Source organism: Emys orbicularis, chromosome 11 (assembly GCF_028017835.1).
Source record: "Emys orbicularis isolate rEmyOrb1 chromosome 11, rEmyOrb1.hap1, whole genome shotgun sequence".
In the NCBI taxonomy this organism is placed as follows: Eukaryota; Metazoa; Chordata; order Testudines; family Emydidae; genus Emys; species Emys orbicularis.
The window spans coordinates 10864090-10886008 of NC_088693.1; the positions used below are offsets into that span (position 1 = coordinate 10864090).

The following is a 21919-nucleotide window of genomic DNA, read 5'->3' on the forward strand; positions in this document are numbered from 1 at the left end:
TGTTGTGTGAATGCTTGTAGTATTAGTGGTTTTGCATAATTGAATGTGTTGCAAAGGCATTTTACTTTTTTGTTTGTTTGTTTTAAATGGTAGTGGAAGAAAGCCCCAGTAGTGCTCTGATCCTGCAAATAGCTCCATAAGGGCACAGGAATCTGCCTCTAGAATCCCCAGTAATTTCAATATGGGGCTGCTTGTGTGGATCCATCTGCAGAACTGGGACAAAAAAATCTGTAAACTTTGGCATTTCTAAGTGATTTTACAGGGGTTTTACATATGAAATTGTATTCATCACGCAGCTCCATTGACCCAATTGTTAAGTGTAAGAGAGATTGGATAATATGTTGAGAGGATATAATTACTTGTGATGGGACAAAATTAAGACAAGGAAAATGTAGGCTAAAGATCCTGAAAAACTTCCTGACAATGAGATGGATTAGATTGGAAAATAACCTTCCAGGAGAAGTGGTGAAAGCTCTGTTTCTTGGCCTACAAACATTAGGCTGGACAAAAAACACTGGTACATAGACAGAAGGGAAGAGTCATGCATGGGCAGGAAGATTATCTTGGAATTTGGGGTCTAACTGGACTTTTTCTAGCTCTACTCATCTGTGAATTAATGTACAGAAATCATTTTAAAGATGAAACATGCTAGCTTAGCAGGGAGTTAAGTCATCACAACCGAGCTATAAATTGTTCAAGTTACAAAAAAACTCACTCTTGTCTAATGAGTTGGCTAGAAAAAAGTGACATGGGTTTTTTGGTTTCCTTCAGCTGCTTTTGGTCACTTTAGGTGAGAGAAATTATAGAATCAGGTAAATATTGGATATAGCATGCCCTTTCCTTAGGAAATTCTACCATGCTGTTGGATTAGATCTAGTCCCTGCTTCTCTCCCATCTCTGATTTTTATGATGCTATGTTTGGTTTTGGTGTTAACATAGTGGATTGTCTGAAGTGTAAAATAGTTTGTTTCCAGCAGATGGCAATATTTGTATACCTCTGAGACTAAAAAAGGGGAAATTCAGATTCTGGGGAGATGAAGCAAGTACAGTACTGATGGTAGGTTTCTAGTCTACCGCATCCTCCCTCCCCCCGGCACTACAAATAGTACAAGATTCCATATATCTTTACTCTGGCAGGGAAATAGGAGGAATTCCATAACCAAAAGGAAATAGAGGTGATTTAATTTATTCATAATGGTTTTTATTATTTTTTTAAAATTGTCCTTGTTTTCTCTGAACAAAGAGGAAACTCAGTAAAAAAAAAAAACCCACTATCAATGATATGTTAGGTGCTTAATCAATCTAAATCGATGCTCCTTTTTCAGTAATACTAGGGCCTGACCAGTTAGTGCTTGAAAAATTATACCTGTAAATCAGCTTATATGATATTTTGAGATATATTATGAACTCCAGGGTTGCTATACCTAAGTCCTAGGGGCCCTGACACCAAGTTGAAATCACCAGGTTCCCCCACACCATGCACAGGGAGAGAGATAGGGCATGCTACACTGTAAGCTCTCTTATGTAGCCACTCTACACTGCCGGGAGAGAGCTCTTCGGTCAGCTTAACTACTCCCACTGGCAGAACTACCACTACTCGCAGGGGCTGGAGACGCTTTCCTGGTGACATAACGCTGTCCACACAGGCTCAGGGGGGGGTGTTACACCAACACAAATGGTGGTGTAGACTGCCTCAGGTTCAAGGCCTTGCCCCAGTAAATACTTAATTACTGAAAGTGAAAAAGCTCATTAGCTGTGGGGCAGCATCAGCACTTACGTGGCTTGGCCCATGCCTACTAGCAGCAATACAGACATCGACGGTGTTAGGACAGCAGTGGTGCCTAAATGTTGGGTATGAATACCTATGTGCTTAAATCTCTTTGTGAATCTAGCTATTAGGTGTTATTTTGACGAGAACTAGTTCCCCTTCCAGTTGGCCTGGGGAGTTAGCGTTGTAACAGAATGTGGCATTTACATCAGCCTTGCTCTCAGTTCTAGGAGGTATAGCTTGAACCCCTGTACAGAAGTGCCTCATCCTTCTAATGCCTAGGCATGCTAACAGGTCTGTTCCTTAATGTACGTCATACAAGCTAACTTCGAAAGTAGTAGCAAATAAACCATGTGCAGCAAAACGGTAGCATTGTAGGTAGAGTAGCCATTTCAAAGTAACATGAGTTACTAGCATCTATTTAAATATGCCAGATATAACCAGGCTTTCTGATATTGGCTCTAATTTACCTTAGGTGGTTCCTCAATACACAGCACACACATATAGTGGGGCGTTCATAGTACAAATAAGTGCTAAGAGGATCTGTGCTTAAATCGTCTCACAGTAGATAACCTGGATTGTGCAACTGGTCACAAAACTTCATTCAAATACAGTTCTAGGTTTTTTATACAGAACACATCAGTTACATTACATTTAAATATGGAACGTCTAAAATTTGTGCATAACTATCATTTGATGCACAAATATGTCTTTTCACGAGCCAGCTAGATCTTAAATAAAACGTAGAACAAAGCCATGTTACCAGTGAAACAGTGTTTAATATAGTTAAATTACTTAAATAGATTTCAATTTCCATGGGAAATCATAACAGTATCAATTTTTATAGGAGCTAAAATAAAGAGCGTGTATACTCCTTGAAATGATCATGACACACTGTCAACAATCGCAGTCAGAGATAGTGGGGACTTGAAATATCATTGACAACACAGCTGCGCAAGGTGGAGCAGCAGACTGATCAAAAGTTAAGAATACAGACTTTAGTAAAGTAGAAAGCAAACCTAAAAATGAATGTACATGATGAAGATGATGAAACCCAGTGAGTGGTAGAAAGGGATAGAGGGGGGGAAGGGAAGGGCGTGGTCATTGTGCCATGTAACGAAAGTATTTTGCAAATCAGCAAATGCAAAGCAGCAAAAGTATAGTACAAGGGCAGACTTGGCAGTTTTACAGAAGTCAATATACTATACTTTTCAAAGATGTGGCCTATTAAAGGGGAAAAGGAAGGATCACAGGGGTGCCATTTAAGCTCAAGTTTAAATGGCTGGATGCTAAGCAACATGGTAAATTAATTAGGACAGGCCCATGCATTTTAACTTACTCTTGTTGTAAAAAATAAAGTGAAACACCTATTTTATAAATCACCACTATAGTGCAATCATTAAGTTGTTAATACAGTAATTTTTGCCCTGAGAAGAGTCGAAAAGAACTTTACTGACTGTCAAAATATTTGAGTCATTTTAGTGATAGCCAAATTCAGTATCAAAACTCTCCCCTCATAGAATATAAAAAATAGGGCTTTAAAATGCTTTTTAAAAAATAAAATAGCAAGGGTTTATTTTTTACAAGTTAAAAAAGGTACATAAATCATAACGAATTATTCATATACCTCCCCCTCTAGTAAGAGGATATGTCCAACATGATATCTGTGTCACTCTATTTAAAGATCTCCTGAATCCACATACAAATGATCCATCTGTCTTTTTTTAAAAAGATAGAATCACCTAACTCTTAAAATAGCTGTGAATCATTAATTTAATTAAATGTTTGCTACAAGATAGTCAACCTGGCAATGCAGTACATAGTTCTTTGTAAAGACAAATGGCACTTAGAGTATCTTGGACACTTTTTTTGTATTATCAGGATTCTATTAATAGCTGCTGTGAGAAAATAATAATTTTAAAGGAATTGTAAAAATGATCTTATTTTTGTTCCAGTGTGACAGAGTTTTTGCTACCTTCAGATGAAGATTTGCTTAGTGCTCTTCCCTGTTATGCTCGTCTGATATTCTCAACAGCTCAGTTATTTATCATGCATCCTACTTTCATTCACTGCACTCTTTATCAGCCCCAACTGCATCTTGAATCCTGAAATGAACAGTTGTTTGTAATGATTATTGTACTTGATTTTTTTCCTCTTCTGTAGGGTTTTCTGAATTTTCACTTAAAAATGCATCTGACTCGGCCTGCAACCTCATCAACTGTTGTTTGATTGTTTACTCTTATTCTGAAAACTGCCAAGTCTGTATTCAGAGAATAATGCACGGAATGTTACATAGTTCTGCAGGTTATATATACACAACCCACCACACTCTGGTGTGGACAGACTTTTTTCTAATATATATAATTTACAAAATATAGAATTTGGTATATCTGTTAGATCTCCATGTTTTCAATATTACAAAATAAAAAATACAAAAACAAGAAAGTTGAGGGGGGGTTCCCCCTAAAGTGTCTCTTGTTTTCATCTAGTCTTTCACATGTAAACTGAGATATATACCAAAGAAGAGCACAGAAGACTTTCATTTAATAAATATGTTTGCAGAGCCATGTTTCCTCATCTTGATCTGAGGTGTACCAGTCCTATTCAGAAGAGTAGCCCGTTAGCCATGTAAGAGAAAGGGGACAGTTTTATAGGGCAAGGTGTCTTTTTCAACCTAAAAAACATTACCGATGCTGTTCTGAAAGGCCCTTTGTGTAGAACAGTGGGTGTCACTTTTAATTTTGAAAGCCTATCAAACAGCTAATAAAAGAATAGGGGTACACTTGAAAGAACTGACCGTATGGAACGGAAATATTATAGGAGTGCAAATCCTTTCCAAAATAATGCTTTGTAGTGAATCATACATTCCTTCAACCCAGTAAAATTTTGTGTAGCTTTAATAAATATTTAAATATCTTATGTCCTGTGCAACAGCTTCATTTTCAAAGCTCAAATTCATTTCGTTTAGCTGGGAATTCCATAGAGATGCATCTTTGGTCGATTTAGCACTCCACTGGGAATTAATCCACAGTGTTTTCTTTCTTCTGCACTGCATGGCATGTGGCTAAAGTTCATTTGCTTGTCAGAACCATGCTCTAAAGTCGTTGCATGAAAAAATGCAACTGCGCTGTACTTTTGGGTCCACAGCTAAACAGCAATTCTTCTCCATGCAAATGCCATTTTTAAAGTTGGTTACTGCTAACTGATCGGCGGCCCTTCGTTTAGGAAGTAGGTGGTCATTTCTCCTTTACCCTTTACCTTAACGACCCCTCGACATTCCAGCTGATAGCCGTTGGCTGCTAAAACCTGGTACATGTCTGTGGTCACCTGCAGAGAGAGAATAGATTAGAAGTGATAGCAGAACCGCTAAACTTGCTCGCCCCCACCTCTACACCATCTCTCTTCAGCCACGTAATCCACACATGCAATTAATTTTGGGTGTAATATTTTGTTTTGTTAAAATTCTCTTACTTGTATCAACCAGTTTATAGGAAGGTGGCCAGTACAAGTTACGTAACTGCTACAAGCTGCAAACAATGAGTTTCAAGGTCATATTGGGCACATCAGCTGCTCTCCAGCTGAGGGTCATGATTCTAGAGGCTGGGAAGGAAATATTACTAGCAATTCCATTTCATGGATCCAGTATTCTGCTGAAGTTGATTTGCGGGGGGCAGGCCAGGCTACAAAGGATCACAATATGAAAAAGGTAAGTCAGAGTTATAAGCTTGTCTCTAGAACCCAGGTGAAGTGCTAGGTCATGATCCCAGAGCGGGGGAAGGAAATATCCCATTTCATGTCTCCAGTATCTGCTTACATTAAGGGGGTGGTGCACAGGTCACAATATGAAAAAGGTTAGTCATAGTTAAAGTTAAGATTCTGTCACAGGTATTTTTAGTAAAAGTTACGGACAGCTTGCAGGCAATAAACATCAGCTGCTCCAGTCTCGCCACTGCTTCTGTAGCAGGTGCTGACCATTGCTGCTCCAGCCCCTGGGGGACTGGCCCAACCCCACAGCTGCTCTGACAGGCCTGGGGCTGGCCAGCTGTTTGGTGGCACCAGGACTGACTGCTGGTCAGCTGTTCTGGCAGCCCCCATCCTGGCTGCTGCTCCAGTGGTTTCAGAGCCAGCTGCTGCCAGTTGTTCCGGGGGCCACTGCTTCAGGGCTGGCCGCTGGCCACCTGTTCTGGCAGCTGCTGCTGCTCCAACAGCCCTGTCCCAGAAGAACTCATGGAGGTCCCAGAAAGTCACAGAATCCGTGACCTCTGTGACAGATTCGTAGCCTGAGTCATCGTACTAAGCTACTGCATCTAGAACCCAGGTGAAATGCTTGGCAGTATTCCTGTGAAAGTAGGGTGCTGTTAGGGAAGTAGGTTGGAAATCCATTTAAATTGTGGACCCTATGAAGTAAACCCTTAACTAGGTTAAATGGATAATACACGGCTCATGTCATTTCTCAGGAAGCTGCAAACAAACAATCAAACTGGAAACACACTAGGTGATCAAATTGGGTGAAAGACAACAAGGATTGTTCAGGCACTATCCTGTTTCATGCTGCAGCTTAAGGCAGCTGCCATTCAAATATAACCATTTGCTACATAGAAGAACATTTTTAAGGGGGTAGGGGCCAAATTTTCAAAGATATTTAGTTGCCTAAAGAAGCAGTTTAGGCACCGAACTCATTGTGAGTTAGACCTCTAGCCTGCTTAGGCTCTTTTGAAAATCCCACTAGACACCTAGCTACCTCTGAAAAGCTAGACCCAAATCCTTTCAGTTTAGGGCCTTTCACCTGACATTTGTACACCGAAAAGCTGATCCAATCATCCTCTTGCAACATTCCACTGATTTTCCATTGCCTGATAGATCCGGAAATCTAACTGCACTCAATGTGTTAACTATCAGTGTGGGCAAAGAGTCTGATAATTTCCTGAACTCTCCTTTTTTCCTTGAGTATTGTGTTGTATATACGGCATACCCATGTATTTATCAGCTCACAATGCAGCTCATTAAAATATGGTCACTTTGAAAACGCAGAGCTGACAAAACCCTGTTAAGATCTGATCTATGGCAGACTCTGTTCACTGCAGAATTTTTCCTTACAGCATTTTCTCATGCTCTGTTCTCTGGATTTAAATGTTTCCACTTCTACCTTCATAGGACTGGAAAGTCACTAGTCTAGAGAGAAAACTGCTCATGGATATTCTTAGGGAGAAAAGTTTTAATAAATAGTGATCCAGTTAACTCTCAGTTTAGCTGGAAAAAAGCACAAAATCCTCACTTGGATTTGGCACCATTTACTCTTATTATTTTTATACCTCTGCAGTATGGTACTGAGGAATGATGATACACAAACAACTCTTTAGAGAAAACAGGACCGTATGTGCCATGTGACAATGGAAATGAATTGCTGGAAAGGTCACTCTCTTTGAACACTGAACAAAGAGCTTGATTAGAATAAGAAAGATTGCATTAACCTTAAAACTACTCTTTCTCTCCGCTTCTCTAGGGAAATGTCCCCACCCCCATGCCTGTCTGAAATCCTTCTACAGTTTTGAAGAGAGAGTATATATATGTCCTCACAGAATACAGGGTATCACTGTGACAGAGAAAATTAAAGACATTATAGTTTGTGGAAAATGCTGCTTACAACAGATAACAGTATTCACAGAAACAAATTTGTGAGGCAAGTCCTAGTAAACCAAAATAATTCTTAAGATTCTCCTTGCTCTTTAGCAGTGAGGTTGTGTGGCAACAGAAATATAGCCGTATCCTACTCCAAAGGATGTCATATTTTCCAATATGTGTTAACATATTATCTAGTTGCATGGGGCTCAACAATAAAGTCAATGGGGTGTAAGTCAGGGCAGAATTTGCTTCCTAGTATCACTTCCCCCAGTGGTTTAACATTAACCTTCACAACGTCCCTACAGCATACGAACCCCCAACTGAAAGATAGGGAAATGAATGAATTGTCCCAAGACCACAAGATTCAGGATCAGAACTCAGGATTCCAAGCTCCCAATACTGTGCTCAGGCCTAGTTCACCTCTCTCACCCTAAACGTTTGGCATGAACTGATGAAATGAGATAGAAACCTAGATTAGATAGAAAATCCCATAAAAGATACATTATATGTTTTATGGTAATTAAAACTCACCTGAATTCTGTCAGGAACACCTGTACTGTCCATTCGACTGGCTACATTGACTGTGTTTCCCCAGATGTCATATTGAGGTTTTCGTGCGCCTATTACCCCAGCTACCACAGGACCAATATTTAACCCTAGAAACAGAAAATAAACCCCAGTGCTTCAGGTTCATTGTTTATACACCATCACCCAGGAGTCATGTGAGCATATGAATGTCCCAGAGCTAGGCATTTCCCCTTCTAAATCCAGAAATAATCCATAAAACCTTTCAGCTGTGCAATATGTTGTTTTTTAAAGCTGTGGGAAGATTAGGAGATGTATAGGCCACAGGGAAGAACGGGGTCTTCTATATGATCATACAGAGTCCTGATGAGTTCCCTAGCCTAAATATCACTTTAGGGGGTTGTCACACTCCTTTCCTTCTCATGTCTTCCCCTATTTTTAAAGGAAATGTAATGTCCAAGTCAGGTGATAGAATGACAGGCCTTGAGACTGAAGTCTGTGTCCACATAGCAGGTGTATCAGGGCAGCAACAATGAAAGATTCCCAGTATGGTTCAGATGCCAGCATGCCTCAACCTTTACACAGTAAGAGCCTCTGTGACTTGTTCAATCTGGTGCCAATTCTAGTGGTGGTTTTCATAATGTGGACACTTGTCCTCAAAGAACTGGACAGACACCATTTTGTATGGACCAAAGAAAAGCATCATCACTAGTTTTCTGTCATCACAGGCCAGATTCATTGGAACCAGCGAACTTGTAGGTTTTAAATATAAATTAAGCTGCACTTTTAACTCTAGATGAAGTGGCCAGGTTGGAATGAACATCAATAAAAATTAATTCTGTAACCTCAATCCAAATACTTTACCTATTTTCATCTGGAAGTTGTTGAACGAATGCTCATTAATGTACTTCATTTGGTCCATTAACTTCATGGCAAAGTCAGCCAGAGCTTTGATGTGTGATTTTCCCACCTTGTCATAAGTAGAGTCATTGAGGCCTGAAGCAGCCATGTACGTACTGCCAATGGTTTTGATCTTCTCCAGCTGTCGAAATTGGTCTTCACTTATTATCTGTTTAACAGAAAGAGAGCAAAGTTACTGAATAAGACTTGATGCAAACTAATACATGCTGTTTAACTCATCCTTACAGCAACACAGTATGGCATGGCACATCCACTATGAAAAATTGTATCAAGTGTGTCCATGACTCAGAGAGGATGTGGTCAGAGTCCATGGAGCTCCAGCCAGGTAACAATATGCAATACAGAAGCTCCCCGACTTACGCAAGAGTTCCGTTCTGGAACGCCTTGCGTAAGTCGAATTTTGCGTGAGTCGGGAATCTCCGAAAATTATGAAAAAAAAAAAAAAAAAAAAGCTTACGGAACTTTTTCCGTAAGTCTGGTTTTCCGTAAGTCAGGTTTGCATAACTCAGGGAGCATCTGTACACAAAGGAAGGGAAATTATTTGGTGCTGCAGAAGAGGGTAAGGAAAAGAAAGTGATCATAAACTAAAACAGGTTAAAGACTGAGAATGTGTGTGATGAGGACTGGACTGGTCCCATTGCTGGTTGACTTCCTTCTTGTGAGGGAAGGGTTGAACTGATTCTGTTTGCTCTGGCAGTAGAACTCTAGCAAGATTAAAAGTCTGGATATCCTCTCACTCACTTCATCAAAGTCTGCAATAATTTCGTTGAGGAGCCTCAGACATTCCACCCCTTCGTTGTTTGCCTCTAACTCCACGTAGAACTCCGAAAAGTTGCTGATGGAGGCAAACATGACAGCCACGCACTCACAGGACTGGTAATACAGCTCATCGTTTCGCCGCTCTTGTGCCAGGAAATGGGCTGCCACGTCCTTTGGCAAGATGTTGTGGAGGAGGCGTCTATTGTAGGCCTGTAGCTCCTCCATTTCCTCTTTCTCTTCAGTGGCCTAGTTGAGAAAAGAGAAAGAGAGAGTTGTGCTGGCCATTCTAGTTACTACTTGGGAGGAGAGAGATCTGCAAGTGAGCTCACAGAACCAGAGAGCAGAATATTAATACACTTTAGGGTACGTCTATACTTACCTCCGGGTCCAGCGGTAAGCAATCGATCTTCTGGGATCGATTTATCGCGTCTTGTCTAGACGCGATAAAGCGATCCCGGAAGTGCTCCCCGTCGACGCCGGTACTCCTGCTCCGCGACAGGAGTATGCGGAGTCGACGGGGGAGCCTGCCTGCCGCGTGTGGATCGCGGTAAGTTCGAACTAAGATAGTTCGACTTCAGCTACGTGAATAATGTAGCTGAAGTTGCGTATCTTAGTTCGAAGTGGGGGGTTAGTGTGGACCAGCCCTTATAAACATGGTCATACTTGGTATAAACATTTGCCCTGTTTTTGAGCCTGCTCAGCTCCCACAAGGAGATCATTTCAATAGGGCCAGCACCTCACAGGATTGTACCCTTTGTCCCAGGGCAATCCAGACCTTGAAAATCCTTAAAGACAAGCTGTCCTGCCCCTTGGGTAGTTATTTACAGCCGCGCAAAGGTCAGTGTAAAATTCTATCACTGGTATACGGGAGGAGAGAGGGACGGGGGTGGGGCAGAATGCCGGAACTGTGGGGTGTGGGGAGGAGATGCTGGAGCTGTATGGCTGAGAGGCATGTGCAAGGAGATGGAAGTGGAGGAAGCTCAGGGATGTTTATATGGGGTACCAGGAGTGGGTGAGATAAAGCTGCATGTGTGGGGAGGGATATCAGAAGGAGGTCTGTTCTGGAGGCCAGAGTTGGGGGGGAGAGGGGGGGGGGTACTGGACCTCAAACCAAGTTGTTTGGTTTGCTCCAAAGCTTTTCTCCATCTTATTGCATACGGATCCAAAACACTAACACTGCTGAACTGTGTGGGTTTCCTCCTAACCATCTGCACAAAGCCTCAAGAGTACATTGCCAGGATATCTCCTTCCAAGTCTGACTGCAGAAGTGATATTACAATGTAATCCCCCTCACAAAAGCTCATTACTCAACTAAACAAAAGGAAACTCAGTTTGCATGAGGTTTGCCAGTACACATGGATGCTCATGAAATGTAATTACAATTGAGCTTACACAAAATCAAGCTAGTCTATAGCTCTGGTCTGGTCTACACTCTCAGCGAACCTGTTCAGAGTTACTGTATTATAAGAGAGATCTTCACCACAGGAGTGCAATGGCCAGCCCACCCTGTGCTGGCCAGCCAGAGTCTGGAATAGATGACCTTCAGGTCAGTCTGCAACGTCTGTCTGCTTTCCCAGGTATTTTCAGAAGAGGAGGAGTATGTTTGAGTGGATGGGAGGTTGGGTTGAAAAAGTTTGCGGGTTGAGGAGGGGTGTTAGTTTCTGGACATTGGCCCAGCATGCATGGATTTTAGGAATATTATTTAGATGAAACGGAAGCTGTTGGATGGATGTACTGTCATAAGACGAGGCGGATACAATAAAATAAGAGTATAAGCTCACTATATGACTCAGACTTCACGGATAATCTTTCTGAGTTCTCCTTGTAGACCTAATTAGTACCAGCTTTGCAGTCACTGAACACTGATTTAACTGGAGATGCTCCTGTGAGAACGGCATCAGACCTGCATATATTGTGCCTCTTCCATCACTACCATCCGGTAATCACTTTCTTCCCTCCCCACCCCCCTGAAAAATCACAAAACAAAAGGAAAGAAGGAAATCTGTACGGGTAGCAAGTGTGAACCGTGTGGCTAATACACAATAACCACAGAACTGCCCTGCTCACAGCAACACGAAACAGCTGTCCCAGATACATGTGTGCTTTCACTCCTCTAGAAACCAGGACTTCAGTGATGGCCTCCTGACACTGTGAACCTGATTTATACAAATAAAGCCACTTCTGGAATGTGATATTTCCAGGTCTGACATGAAACACAAGAACATGGAATCCTGCCTTTTTAAAAAATTAAGCCACAAAACATTCATAGGCTCTAAATATATTAATATACCCAAACTCCGACAACCATACCTCTGCAAGCTGCAAACTAAAGCCTACCCAACTTGGTTTCTGCTTATATTTCAGAGGTGGTTTCTGTGTTTGTTTACATAGAGATCAAGGGCTAAAAGAAGCATAGGTCTCTGATAACTTTTGAAAGCTGTACAGACTCTTTCTGCTGCCTGCCTCTGATTTCAGAATTCAGCAGCATGGTTAAAGAAAACAAATGGTGCCTTGCTATATGACCTTTGGCAAGTGGCCTAACCTGCCTGTGCCTCAGTTTAGCCAGCTGTAAAATGGGGATAACGCTTACCCCAATAAATTAGTATCATAGCATCCCTGTAGGTAAGGTACGTCAAGTGCTTTAAGACCCTTGAATGAAAGATGCTACAGAAGAGAAGAGCATTATTGATCTATCGGATTGAAGGCAATGTCCAGCTTGAATTCATGGGCATTTGATCACACTGTCCATCACTGTAGGGCAATATTTTGCATTATGACACACAACTTCATTGCATTATGCAAACACATACAGCACCCACCCACCTGCAGTTTCCAAAGGAAGTCGAGCCTTGCTGTGGATTCCACCTGCTGGGCATGCAGATATAATGCCAGGACAAAAACAGTTATGACGATAGGGGTCACAATCTTCAGTGCCACTCTCGACGCTTTCTGGGAGCTAGAGTCAAGGAGAAGACAGAAGCTTGTGAATATTCTCGGCCCTCTGCTCCTGACCAGGAAGAACACAGCTGTAACTGTAAGCTCCATTTCTCTCTTGAAGGCACAGTTGTGCAACGTAACGTTTGTTTTGCAAGAGCAGTGGAGGGAATGTTCCTGACTTGCCATTTGAACAATACTTGTGGTCGCTTGCAAACTTTGCAGTTGATAATTGGTTTCAAATATGACATCTGAAACTGGAGATTAGATTTAACTTCTTAAAGGGACATTGTCAATATAAAAGCCATCTTTAAAAAGCCATTAACACAACACTATACTCGGTAAAACTGAAATAATTTTAAAAATCTGGTTTACTTAGCACCATTTATGCTTTTTTTCCTTCCCCCATTAAGCTTGGACAGTGAAACTAGACTGCTCAGTTTCAAGTTGTGTGTGCTTAATATCTAGTCAATCTCTCTCTCTTTCATTTACAATTATTAAAAAGTTACACTTCATGGAAATTTTAAAATACCTCCCCTCCCCCCCAAAAATCCCCTTTTGAATTTAAAATTATGAAAACATTAAAATAAAACCTTCAATCTTTTTTAAAAAACAAAATCTACAATCTGGACTAGTAGCTAATTGGCATTATCCCTTTCAGAATACACTCCAAGAACAGGCATACATGCCTGGTCAATATTCAGCACCTTTAAAGTATCTATACTTTATTGTGCCAGGTCATGAAAGCAATGACAAGAACTAGCAGAAGCCTTGCTATCTGTGACTCAGACATAGAATCATAGAATATCAGGGTTGGAAGGAACCTCAGGACATCATCTAGTCCAACCCCCTGCTAAAAGCAGGACCAATCCCCAGATGGATTTTTGCCCCAGATCCCTAAATGGCCCCCTCAGGGATTGAACTCACAGCCCTGGGGTTAGCAGACCAATGCTCAAACCACTGAGCTATCCTACCCCTCTGCCTCTATTATATTTTTGTGAACATTTTAAAAGGCAATTTTTGGCATGAAATGTGAAAAAAAAAAGAAACTCACCATGTTGATGTTCCATTAGAGAACTCACTGGAAAAAAAATCAGACATATTTAAGGTGAATATTTTGGTTTGATCTCTTCAGGAGTAACACAAAGGTCTTTTTGACATCACTGAGTAATCTCTTTACAGTCCTGCAGTTTTAACACTGTGTGGCACTACAATCCTTTTAAACAGTATGTCATTACTGGTCAGTAGTTAAATTGAGAGGTGCAGAATGATGCTATTACATTAATTTCCCTTGAAGTGAGAGTGTGAATTAAACATACATTATGTATAAAGATCACTGGGAAAGTTAATTTTCAGAAGGCTGTCCGGGATTTAAAATCCAATGGAAGGCGCTTGGCAAAAGCCTGTGTATGTTTCAGGACATTTTGTCGCACTAAATCCAGCAGAACAACTTGCTTTAAAGCTGGAGGATTTGGAAAAAGATGTTCCGAACTACCAGATCCATCTTCCCAATTCATGAATTCTTTAATATTAAAAAGGAGCTTATAATAATAATAATAGTGGTAATTTACTTAATTATTGCAAATGTCAGTGTGTTGTAACAGGAATCATCAATTTGCGCTGTAGCTACCATGTGGTGGCAGGATCTAATTGGGCCTGAATCTTCCACCCACTGAAGTTAGAGGCAACCTACTGTTGACATCACTGGTTCAGGAATAAGCACACTTGTCATACACACTCATTGCATCTAATTTTCAAATAGATTCTGAATACTTCGGGCAGGAATGCCTGAGATTGCTACACATGACATGTTGTACGGTATGATATCTCTGGATCCACTAAAAGCACATTAGCACTGCCCACCCCATCCTTCAAGGCATTCAGTTACCAACGCGAAACTGTGTTATAACATTAGTGCAAGCGCCCGCACTATACACATGAACGTTAGCAGGAGAAAGGACTTCTTTTAAGTAAACCAGGGTTCTCAACCTGTGGCCCACAGGCCGCTTGCGCCCAATCAGCACACAGCTGTGGCCCATGTGACATCCTCAGGCCCATATACAGGTAGTATATATATTGTGTGGATGTAGCCCACATAACACAGAGAGCTGCATATGCGGCTCACACTGGAAAATAGGTTGAGAAACACTGAAGTAAACTTTAAGGGCCACTTTAGACACCAGTTTGCATTACTAGTACTGTGCTGGGTAGGCTGCAAAAGACATCAATTTAACAGAGTTGTTGGAGAGGGTGGAGAATATGCTCCTCTTACAAAGAAGGGGTGGCAAGGCACTTTTTTGTGAGTAGCTGGCTGGCAAGTTCCTGTCTGATTGTTTGTTTCATGTTGCCGGGGCTAGGCTGTAGTATGAATTGAGTGTTCAGTGTCTAGCACTCTATATAGGTGTCTTTTCTTTTTTAACTCTTTACACAAAAATAAATCAATGATTATTATTATGGTGCCACTGGTGTGCTTGGTGCTTTACAGGCAAATCAGATGACATAACCTTACCCTGAGACCTTACCATATCCCTGAATACGTTGTGCTAAATTATTCTGCAATTTTGTTATACTGAGACTAAAGCTATGTCTACACTTAAACCACTACAGCAGCACAGCTGCAGCGCTTCAGTGTAGACACTCGCTACAACAACAGATGTTCTCCCATCGCTGTAGTTAATCCACCTCCCTGAGAAGCAGTGGCTAGGTTGACAGAAGAATTCTTCCCACCAGGGATTAGATCGGCAAATATATCGCTCAGGGGCTGTGGATTTTTCACACCCCTGAGTGACGTAAATGGTTCAACCTAACTTTTAAGTGTAGATGTGAACTACGAAGAATATTTGACTTCTCGCTCTAGAATTAGAGATAGAATCCACCAAAACCCAAGAAGCATAGTGAAAAAACATTTGGTTCCCTAATGTTATTTCTTACAGAAGATTTTCTGCTGTATTGAGACCAGGGTTCCCTCTCATTTTGATTTATAAATACGTCTTTATCTTGCACATTATTCATATCAGACTTCTTAGCCACTTACTCTGCTACACCAGCAATAAACAGGGTCCAGGCTGTATGTATCAGTATACACAATTCAGGAGCTTTGGACATTGCTAACCTTGGCTGTTAATCATAGTGAAACGGTGATTTATAATAAAGCCCTGGTGAACAAAAAAGCCTGCTGCCACAAACAATGTCTTTCTATTAATAGGTTGAGGGAGACTCATGTTTTGTGGCAGGAATATTTTACAGAGTTTGCACCGATTGGAACAGCAGAAAAATGTACTATCCAACCAGGTTAGTGTATTTCCCATCTGAGGGCAGTGGATGTATATGGGGGTAGATTCTCCCCTGTGGCGAGGCTCTACCTGGCACAGGATAGGTGTGGTGAGAGACAGAAGAGGCCATCAGGGTGCTCGTTGTGTGACTCCCAGATCCTGCAATACCTGCTGCGGGTGTAAGTGAGAGTAGCTCTTCGGCTGCTCTAATTCACATCACAGGCATAAGGCGACTTAGGAACCTCACACTAATAGAGGACTGGCATAGCAAAGTAGGACGAGTTAAGTGGGGTGTGTGGGGGAGATGACCAAACGGGGAGACTTCCTAACCTGAGCTTGAGACTTCAGGAATGTCCCTTGACAAAAGATTCAGCCAGGAGGCATGTATTAGATGGGTGCAACATATACATGCAAGTGCTTGGTCGGCCTGACGGCTGGGGTTCTCAGGAACACAGGCATTCAGTAAGTATTGAAAGATTCAGCCAAGCTCGCTCAGTCATTACTGTTAGTTTGTAACAATGTGACACAGAGGCCCATTGGTGCCTGCTGGCCAAGGGCTCACTGCTCTGTGTCAACAACTGCTAGTAGGCCTGACAAACTCATTACACCTAACATGCTGCTTTTGCGGTAATTATTCCCACATAGTGTCTTGTTAGGTATCAAATGAAAGCTGGTGTCATGCTGGGCATTAATATCAATGTGAAATGTATGTACTGATGATATTTAAAAAGTTATGTACAGAAAATATATCCTGAGCATCTGTATCAAAGGTCTGAGTCACCAGCAGGGACAGGTTCTCTCTCAGCACAGGGGTATTTGTACAGCTAGCTAATTTACATGTAAATAAAGCCTAGTATTGTTTCACAACGGGCTTCCCGTCACTGGTTAGAACTGAATGCTAATAAAGAACAGAGACATGTGAAGTCAGCATGAATTCAACAGGCACCAGAGAAAAACAGGCTTTGTCACCACTTAAACCACTCCACTAGCGCATCAGTGTAGACAGGTTCTCCCATCGCTGTAGTTAATCCACCTCCCCAAGAGGCAAGTAGCTAGGTCGACGGAAGAATCTGTCTGTCAACATGTCTACACCGGAGGTTTGGTTGGTATCATAGCTTCATCTCTCAGGGGTGTCGATTTTTCACAGCCCTGAGAGATATCGCTACGCCTATGTACGTTTTCAGTGTAGACCAGCCCCTAGAGGGTTTTACTGACTTTGGGGGGATATAAGGGGAAGGCAAAAGGACACATCTTGGTCCATCACAGAGGGCGCACAAAGGACAGGGCTTTTGCACCCATGAACAGTGGATCCAGCCATGTGGGTTGATGATGCTGGGAGAAAGGTTTAGGTGAGCTTTAGACAAGGATTTTAGCCGTTAAAGTTAAGTTTAGACTCCAAGAAGCGGGTTATACTTTTTATTTCATATGTAACCATTCCTGTTTCCATTAACCTTACTCAACATCTCTTAAATCTTAATCTTTGATGATAAACTTATGATTGTTTCACTCTATCTCCATGCTGTGGTGTTATAAAGGACCTGATCCTAAGCTGGGGACCTGATCAGTGAAGCTGTGTGTATACTGTTCCCTTGGGAATAGTTACTGTGAGTGTCCAGTGCCATGGGCTGGACACTACCGGGGGACACTTCAGAAGAGGAGCTCATGGACTGAAGTATACCAAGTGTTAACCTGCAAGGCAAAGTAAGGGTTGGCAGAGCCCTGAGGAGACTCTTTGAGTGGCCAACAGACTGAGAATGTCAGGGAGATGACACCCAGTTGAGCACCAGCAAGTCTCTCTCTGGCTGAGGAAGGGGGATAATCAGGTGACTCACAATCCTGGACACACCGAGAAATCATCACAAACAAGTCTGGGAAAACTGGGGGAGGAATGGAAAAAAGCTAATGTTGTGCCACTATTTAAAACGAGTAAATGGGATGACCTGGGTAACTAGACTGGTTAGTCTGACATCAGTCTCAAGCAAAATCATGGAAAGGCTAATATGGGATGCAACTGGTAAATAATTAAAAGATGGTAGTTTAATTAAAGGCAGTCGACATGATTTGATGGAACATAGGCCATGTCAAACAAACTTGATGCTTGATGCGATTACAAAGTTTGGGTTGTAAAGGTGATTTTTGACATAACATTCTGATAAAAGAGTAAGAACTATACCAAATCAATGTAACCCATATTAGATGGATTAAAAAGTGGTTAACTGACAGATCACAAAAAGTAATTGTAAATGGGGAATCATTATCCACAGGAATATAAGTCATAGGGCTGGAAGGGACCTCCTGGGTCATGGAGTCCAGTCCCCTGCTAGCACAGAAAACACCGTCAAGTAATCCTTTTAATAAACATATCAAACTCCATCCTAAAACTAGTTTGGTTGTTTGCCTCCACTACTCCTACTGGAAGAAGGAGGGGATGTTTCTAGTGGATTTTCACAGGGACTGTTCCTGGCCCCATGCTATTCAATAGTTTTTAGCAATGATCTGCAGAAAACATTAAGTCATTGCTAGTGAAGTATTCGGATAACACAAAAATTGTTGAGTGGTAATTAATCATGGGAACAAGTAGGTAATACAGACCAAGCAGGATTGCTTGATAAGATGCACTTCTTTGGGCAAAATGCGTAGGAGCAGCCCTAGGCATTTTGCCAACCAAACAATTTCAGCGACCCCCTCTCCCAAAGCGGCAGAGAAAACAAAATAATGGCCAGTCAATCAGCGGAGGAGGGGAAAAAAAAGTCAAGTGGCCCCTGGAAGTTGGTGCCCAGGACACCCGCCCTGCTCAGCCAGCCCTAGAACCAGCCCTGAATATGCATTTTAAACAGAGCAAAATGTGAGGTCGTACATCTAAGAACAAAAAACACCGTTCACATTTACAAGATGGGGGATTGAATCCTGGTATGTAGGGACTCTGAGAAGGACTGAGGGATTATGCCATATAATCAGCTGAACATGAGCTTCCAGTGCAATGCTGTAGCTAGTCAGCAAATGCAATGCTTGCATGAATAAACAGAGGACTAACAAGTGGGAGTACGGAGGTGGTATTACCTTCTGCGTACGGCATTAGCGAGACCATTACTGGAATACTGCATCCAGTTCTGGCGTCCATACTTCAAAAAATATGTTGATAAATGGAAAGGGTTCTGCAAAGAGCTACAAGTACAGTTCAAAATCTTATAATGAAAGGCTGAAGAAGCTTAATCTAGTTTATCCAAGAGGAGGTTAAGAGATAACTTGATCATATCTACAAGTACCTACGTGGGGAAGAGATTTCTGATAGTAGATGGATCTTTAGTCTAGAGAAAAAGGCATAGCAAAATCCAATGGGTGGAAGCTGAAGCTAGACAAATCCAGAATAAACCTAAAATGAAAATTTCAAAATTGAGGAGAATCAACCAGTGGTGCAACTTACCCAGGAACATGATGTACACTCCATCTCAAGACTGGATGTCGTTCTAAAAGATATGCTTATAGCTCAAGCAGAACTGTGGGCTTGATGCAGAAGTTACTGGGTGAAGTTTTCTGGCCTACGTTATGCAGGAGGTCAGACTGGATGATCATAGCGATGCCCTTTGGCCTTAAAAGCGACGAGTCTATGAAGTTAATTTTATCTCCCGCATGGCAGATGAGTCTTACATAACACTAGCTTTGCTCTTCTAGTTATAATTCAAGTGTCATGATGCTGGTGTGTCATTGTAGTCATGTCTAGTAATTCCCAGTGCATTACTATCAGTCTTCAGTTGCTTGCATGGTGGGATGGTTTGTACCCAGAAGTACAAAGTGACATCTGTATAGTTCCTAATTAGTGAATGTACTCTAAAGCCTGCAGAATAGACAGTAATTATATAACTACAACAGGAGTCCAATTAAAGTATCATGAGGCAGTGTTTTTTATGTCAGCTGGACAAGATGGTACATCTCTAGATTGTGTATTGTACACTGACTACCCATCTCCCATAAGACACAAATGGATTGCTATGCTTTGGGGTGTTAGCTGCTAATGGAGCTTTTAGTGGAAACAAAAATCATTTAATGAGAATACAGCAGCACAGAAATTTCTTTCTGGGAAAAACTGCTGATTTCCTCCACCTTATTACTGACATTTTGATTGCGGAGTGATGTAAATTACACTTTTAAGTTCTGTAATCTTGCAGAACGCTAGGTTTACCAAGAATGTGATGCCTTTTTGGGGTATAAAATGCTTTTTTTCTCCTAATTATGTTTTTATGTTATTTCTTCAAACAGGCAAAGCTATTTAGGGATAAATTTTCTCCTAAAAGAAGGAAAAAACAACCCCAAAAGAGATTAATTGCACCAAAACTACTGACAATGAACATGGCAAAGAAGCGATACGAGTGCCACTTGGCTTCCTACACGATTTTGTTTGCTTATGCTAACAAACTATTTGCAATGATTCCATTGAAAATTTAAAGGAGAACCCATAAAATCATAAATTATTATTGGACACATAATAATGCTAATAAAAGTGGTTTTGAGTGTTATGAGAATTGAGCATGCCCAGCTCGAAAGAACCAATGGACCTCAGAAAAGACATGAAGCCATCCGTGTGGGGTAGTTGTCTCCATCTCAAATGTGGTGAAATTAGGACAGATGAACATGTAAGAAAACAATGGAATATGTGGTGGGCAACTCAGGAGGAAAGTGTATGTGTGTGTGTGTGTGTGTGTGTGTGTGTGTGTGTGTGTGTGCCTCTCTGTGTGTTGTCTGTGCACGTGCCCACCCCTCTCTCTTCTCTCAACATCTTGAGGAGATTCCATGATCAGTGGAAGGAGGTTTGTTCAGCAGCATTAGTGCAAGCTTCCCTCACACTGTGCTTCAAAGCCCTGACCTGGAGGGACCAATGCACCTGTATAGATAAAAGGATAGCTTTCATTCCCACTTAGTCCTTGGCCTATTTGCAGAGATTGAGAGTTAATGTCACCGTTGGTGTTGGCTTTTGAGATGTGGACATTAGGAACGGGGCGGAGATCACAAGGCAGACATCAGATTATAGCAATTTTGAGTCCCTACTAACCTGGGCTGGATTTGAAGCAACAACCCAGAGGTGAAATCCAGCACCCCATTATTTCATTACCAAGGGCTTGCCTAGTGGAATAGTTAGTGCATGGTAGGCTGGGGTGTAAATCTACCTCATACTAGCCTGCCAAGCACTAATGGTCCACGTGTACCCTTCTGCCCCACACTAGAAGTTCCCTAGTGACCTACTCTCATTTCAAAGCTGGGTATCTCTAAGACCACTGAAACTCCTAGTGCACGGTACCAAGTTTCACAGGGACAGTTGTACGCAGCGCAGTAATGCGAGGTAGCTTTACAGCCCGGCCTGTGATGTGCTAACTGTTCATTTGATGAGCCCCAACTCTCTGAGCCATTCAGACTCTGTCGTTATTTTTATTTTTGAAGTAGCCATTTCTGTCTTGATAGTGTTGAAGAGTCTTATGCTAGCAATCAGAACAGCTAACAGCCTCCATTTTAAGGGGGAAAAAATCCATACTCATTCCAATTACGTTTTGCCAGTAATATTTGATCATTACTGAGAACCTGACAACCAGGTTTAATCTTCAGGAGAAGATTTCTAAGGTGTAGAGGCCTGTGAGATGGCATGGAGATAGCAACAGTGATGGAGCCTTAATTTGTTGTGACTTACACGTCAGTACTGCAGTTCCATAGTTTATGCACTGAAGACTCAGAAACCCAGTCTTCCTAGTGATATGGAGGCATCATTGGGAGTCAATATGATGGAGGAAGACATTTTGAAAGTGAAATCCACTTACACAGTGTTGGCTGCAACCAGAAGATCTGCATTGTCAAAGAGGTTTACCCCTGGCACCTCCACAATGAGAACGTATATGAATTCGATGATCAACATTAGGATCAGTTTCCCGATGCAGCTGATCTGAAGGAACACAGAGCAGGCCAGGAGACTCAGTAAGACACTGTAGGTAAAATACTGTGTAAAGACAAAAAAAGAAAACAGGAGAGAGATAAAACTCAGTAGGACAAAGCAAACCAAAACTAAGAGACATAACAGACCATATAGAGGGAGTAGTAACCCTACCCCTGAGCTAAATGAACACTTAGACTGAAG

At 41.7% G+C, this 21919-nt stretch overlaps 1 protein-coding gene across 2 annotated transcripts in view; it reads right to left on the reverse strand.

Annotated features, from left to right (window-relative positions):
• Window positions 1-4966: 4966 nt before the first annotated feature.
• ADCY5 (adenylate cyclase 5) overlaps window positions 4967-21919 on the reverse strand; it is a 300445-nt gene continuing 283492 nt past the window's right edge. The window contains exons 15-22 of one of the 2 annotated variants that reach the window (XM_065413069.1): window positions 21606-21781; window positions 15052-15058; window positions 13584-13606; window positions 12419-12551; window positions 9578-9841; window positions 8780-8984; window positions 7922-8046; window positions 4967-5095 (exon numbers count right to left, since the gene is read on the reverse strand). In XM_065413069.1, coding sequence (XP_065269141.1) covers window positions 4967-5095; window positions 7922-8046; window positions 8780-8984; window positions 9578-9841; window positions 12419-12551; window positions 13584-13606; window positions 15052-15058; window positions 21606-21781 — 1062 coding nt within the window. Of the gene's footprint in view, window positions 5096-7921; window positions 8047-8779; window positions 8985-9577; window positions 9842-12418; window positions 12552-13583; window positions 13611-15051; window positions 15059-21605; window positions 21782-21919 lie in introns of both variants that reach the window. The other variant, XM_065413070.1, reaches the window with a different exon arrangement.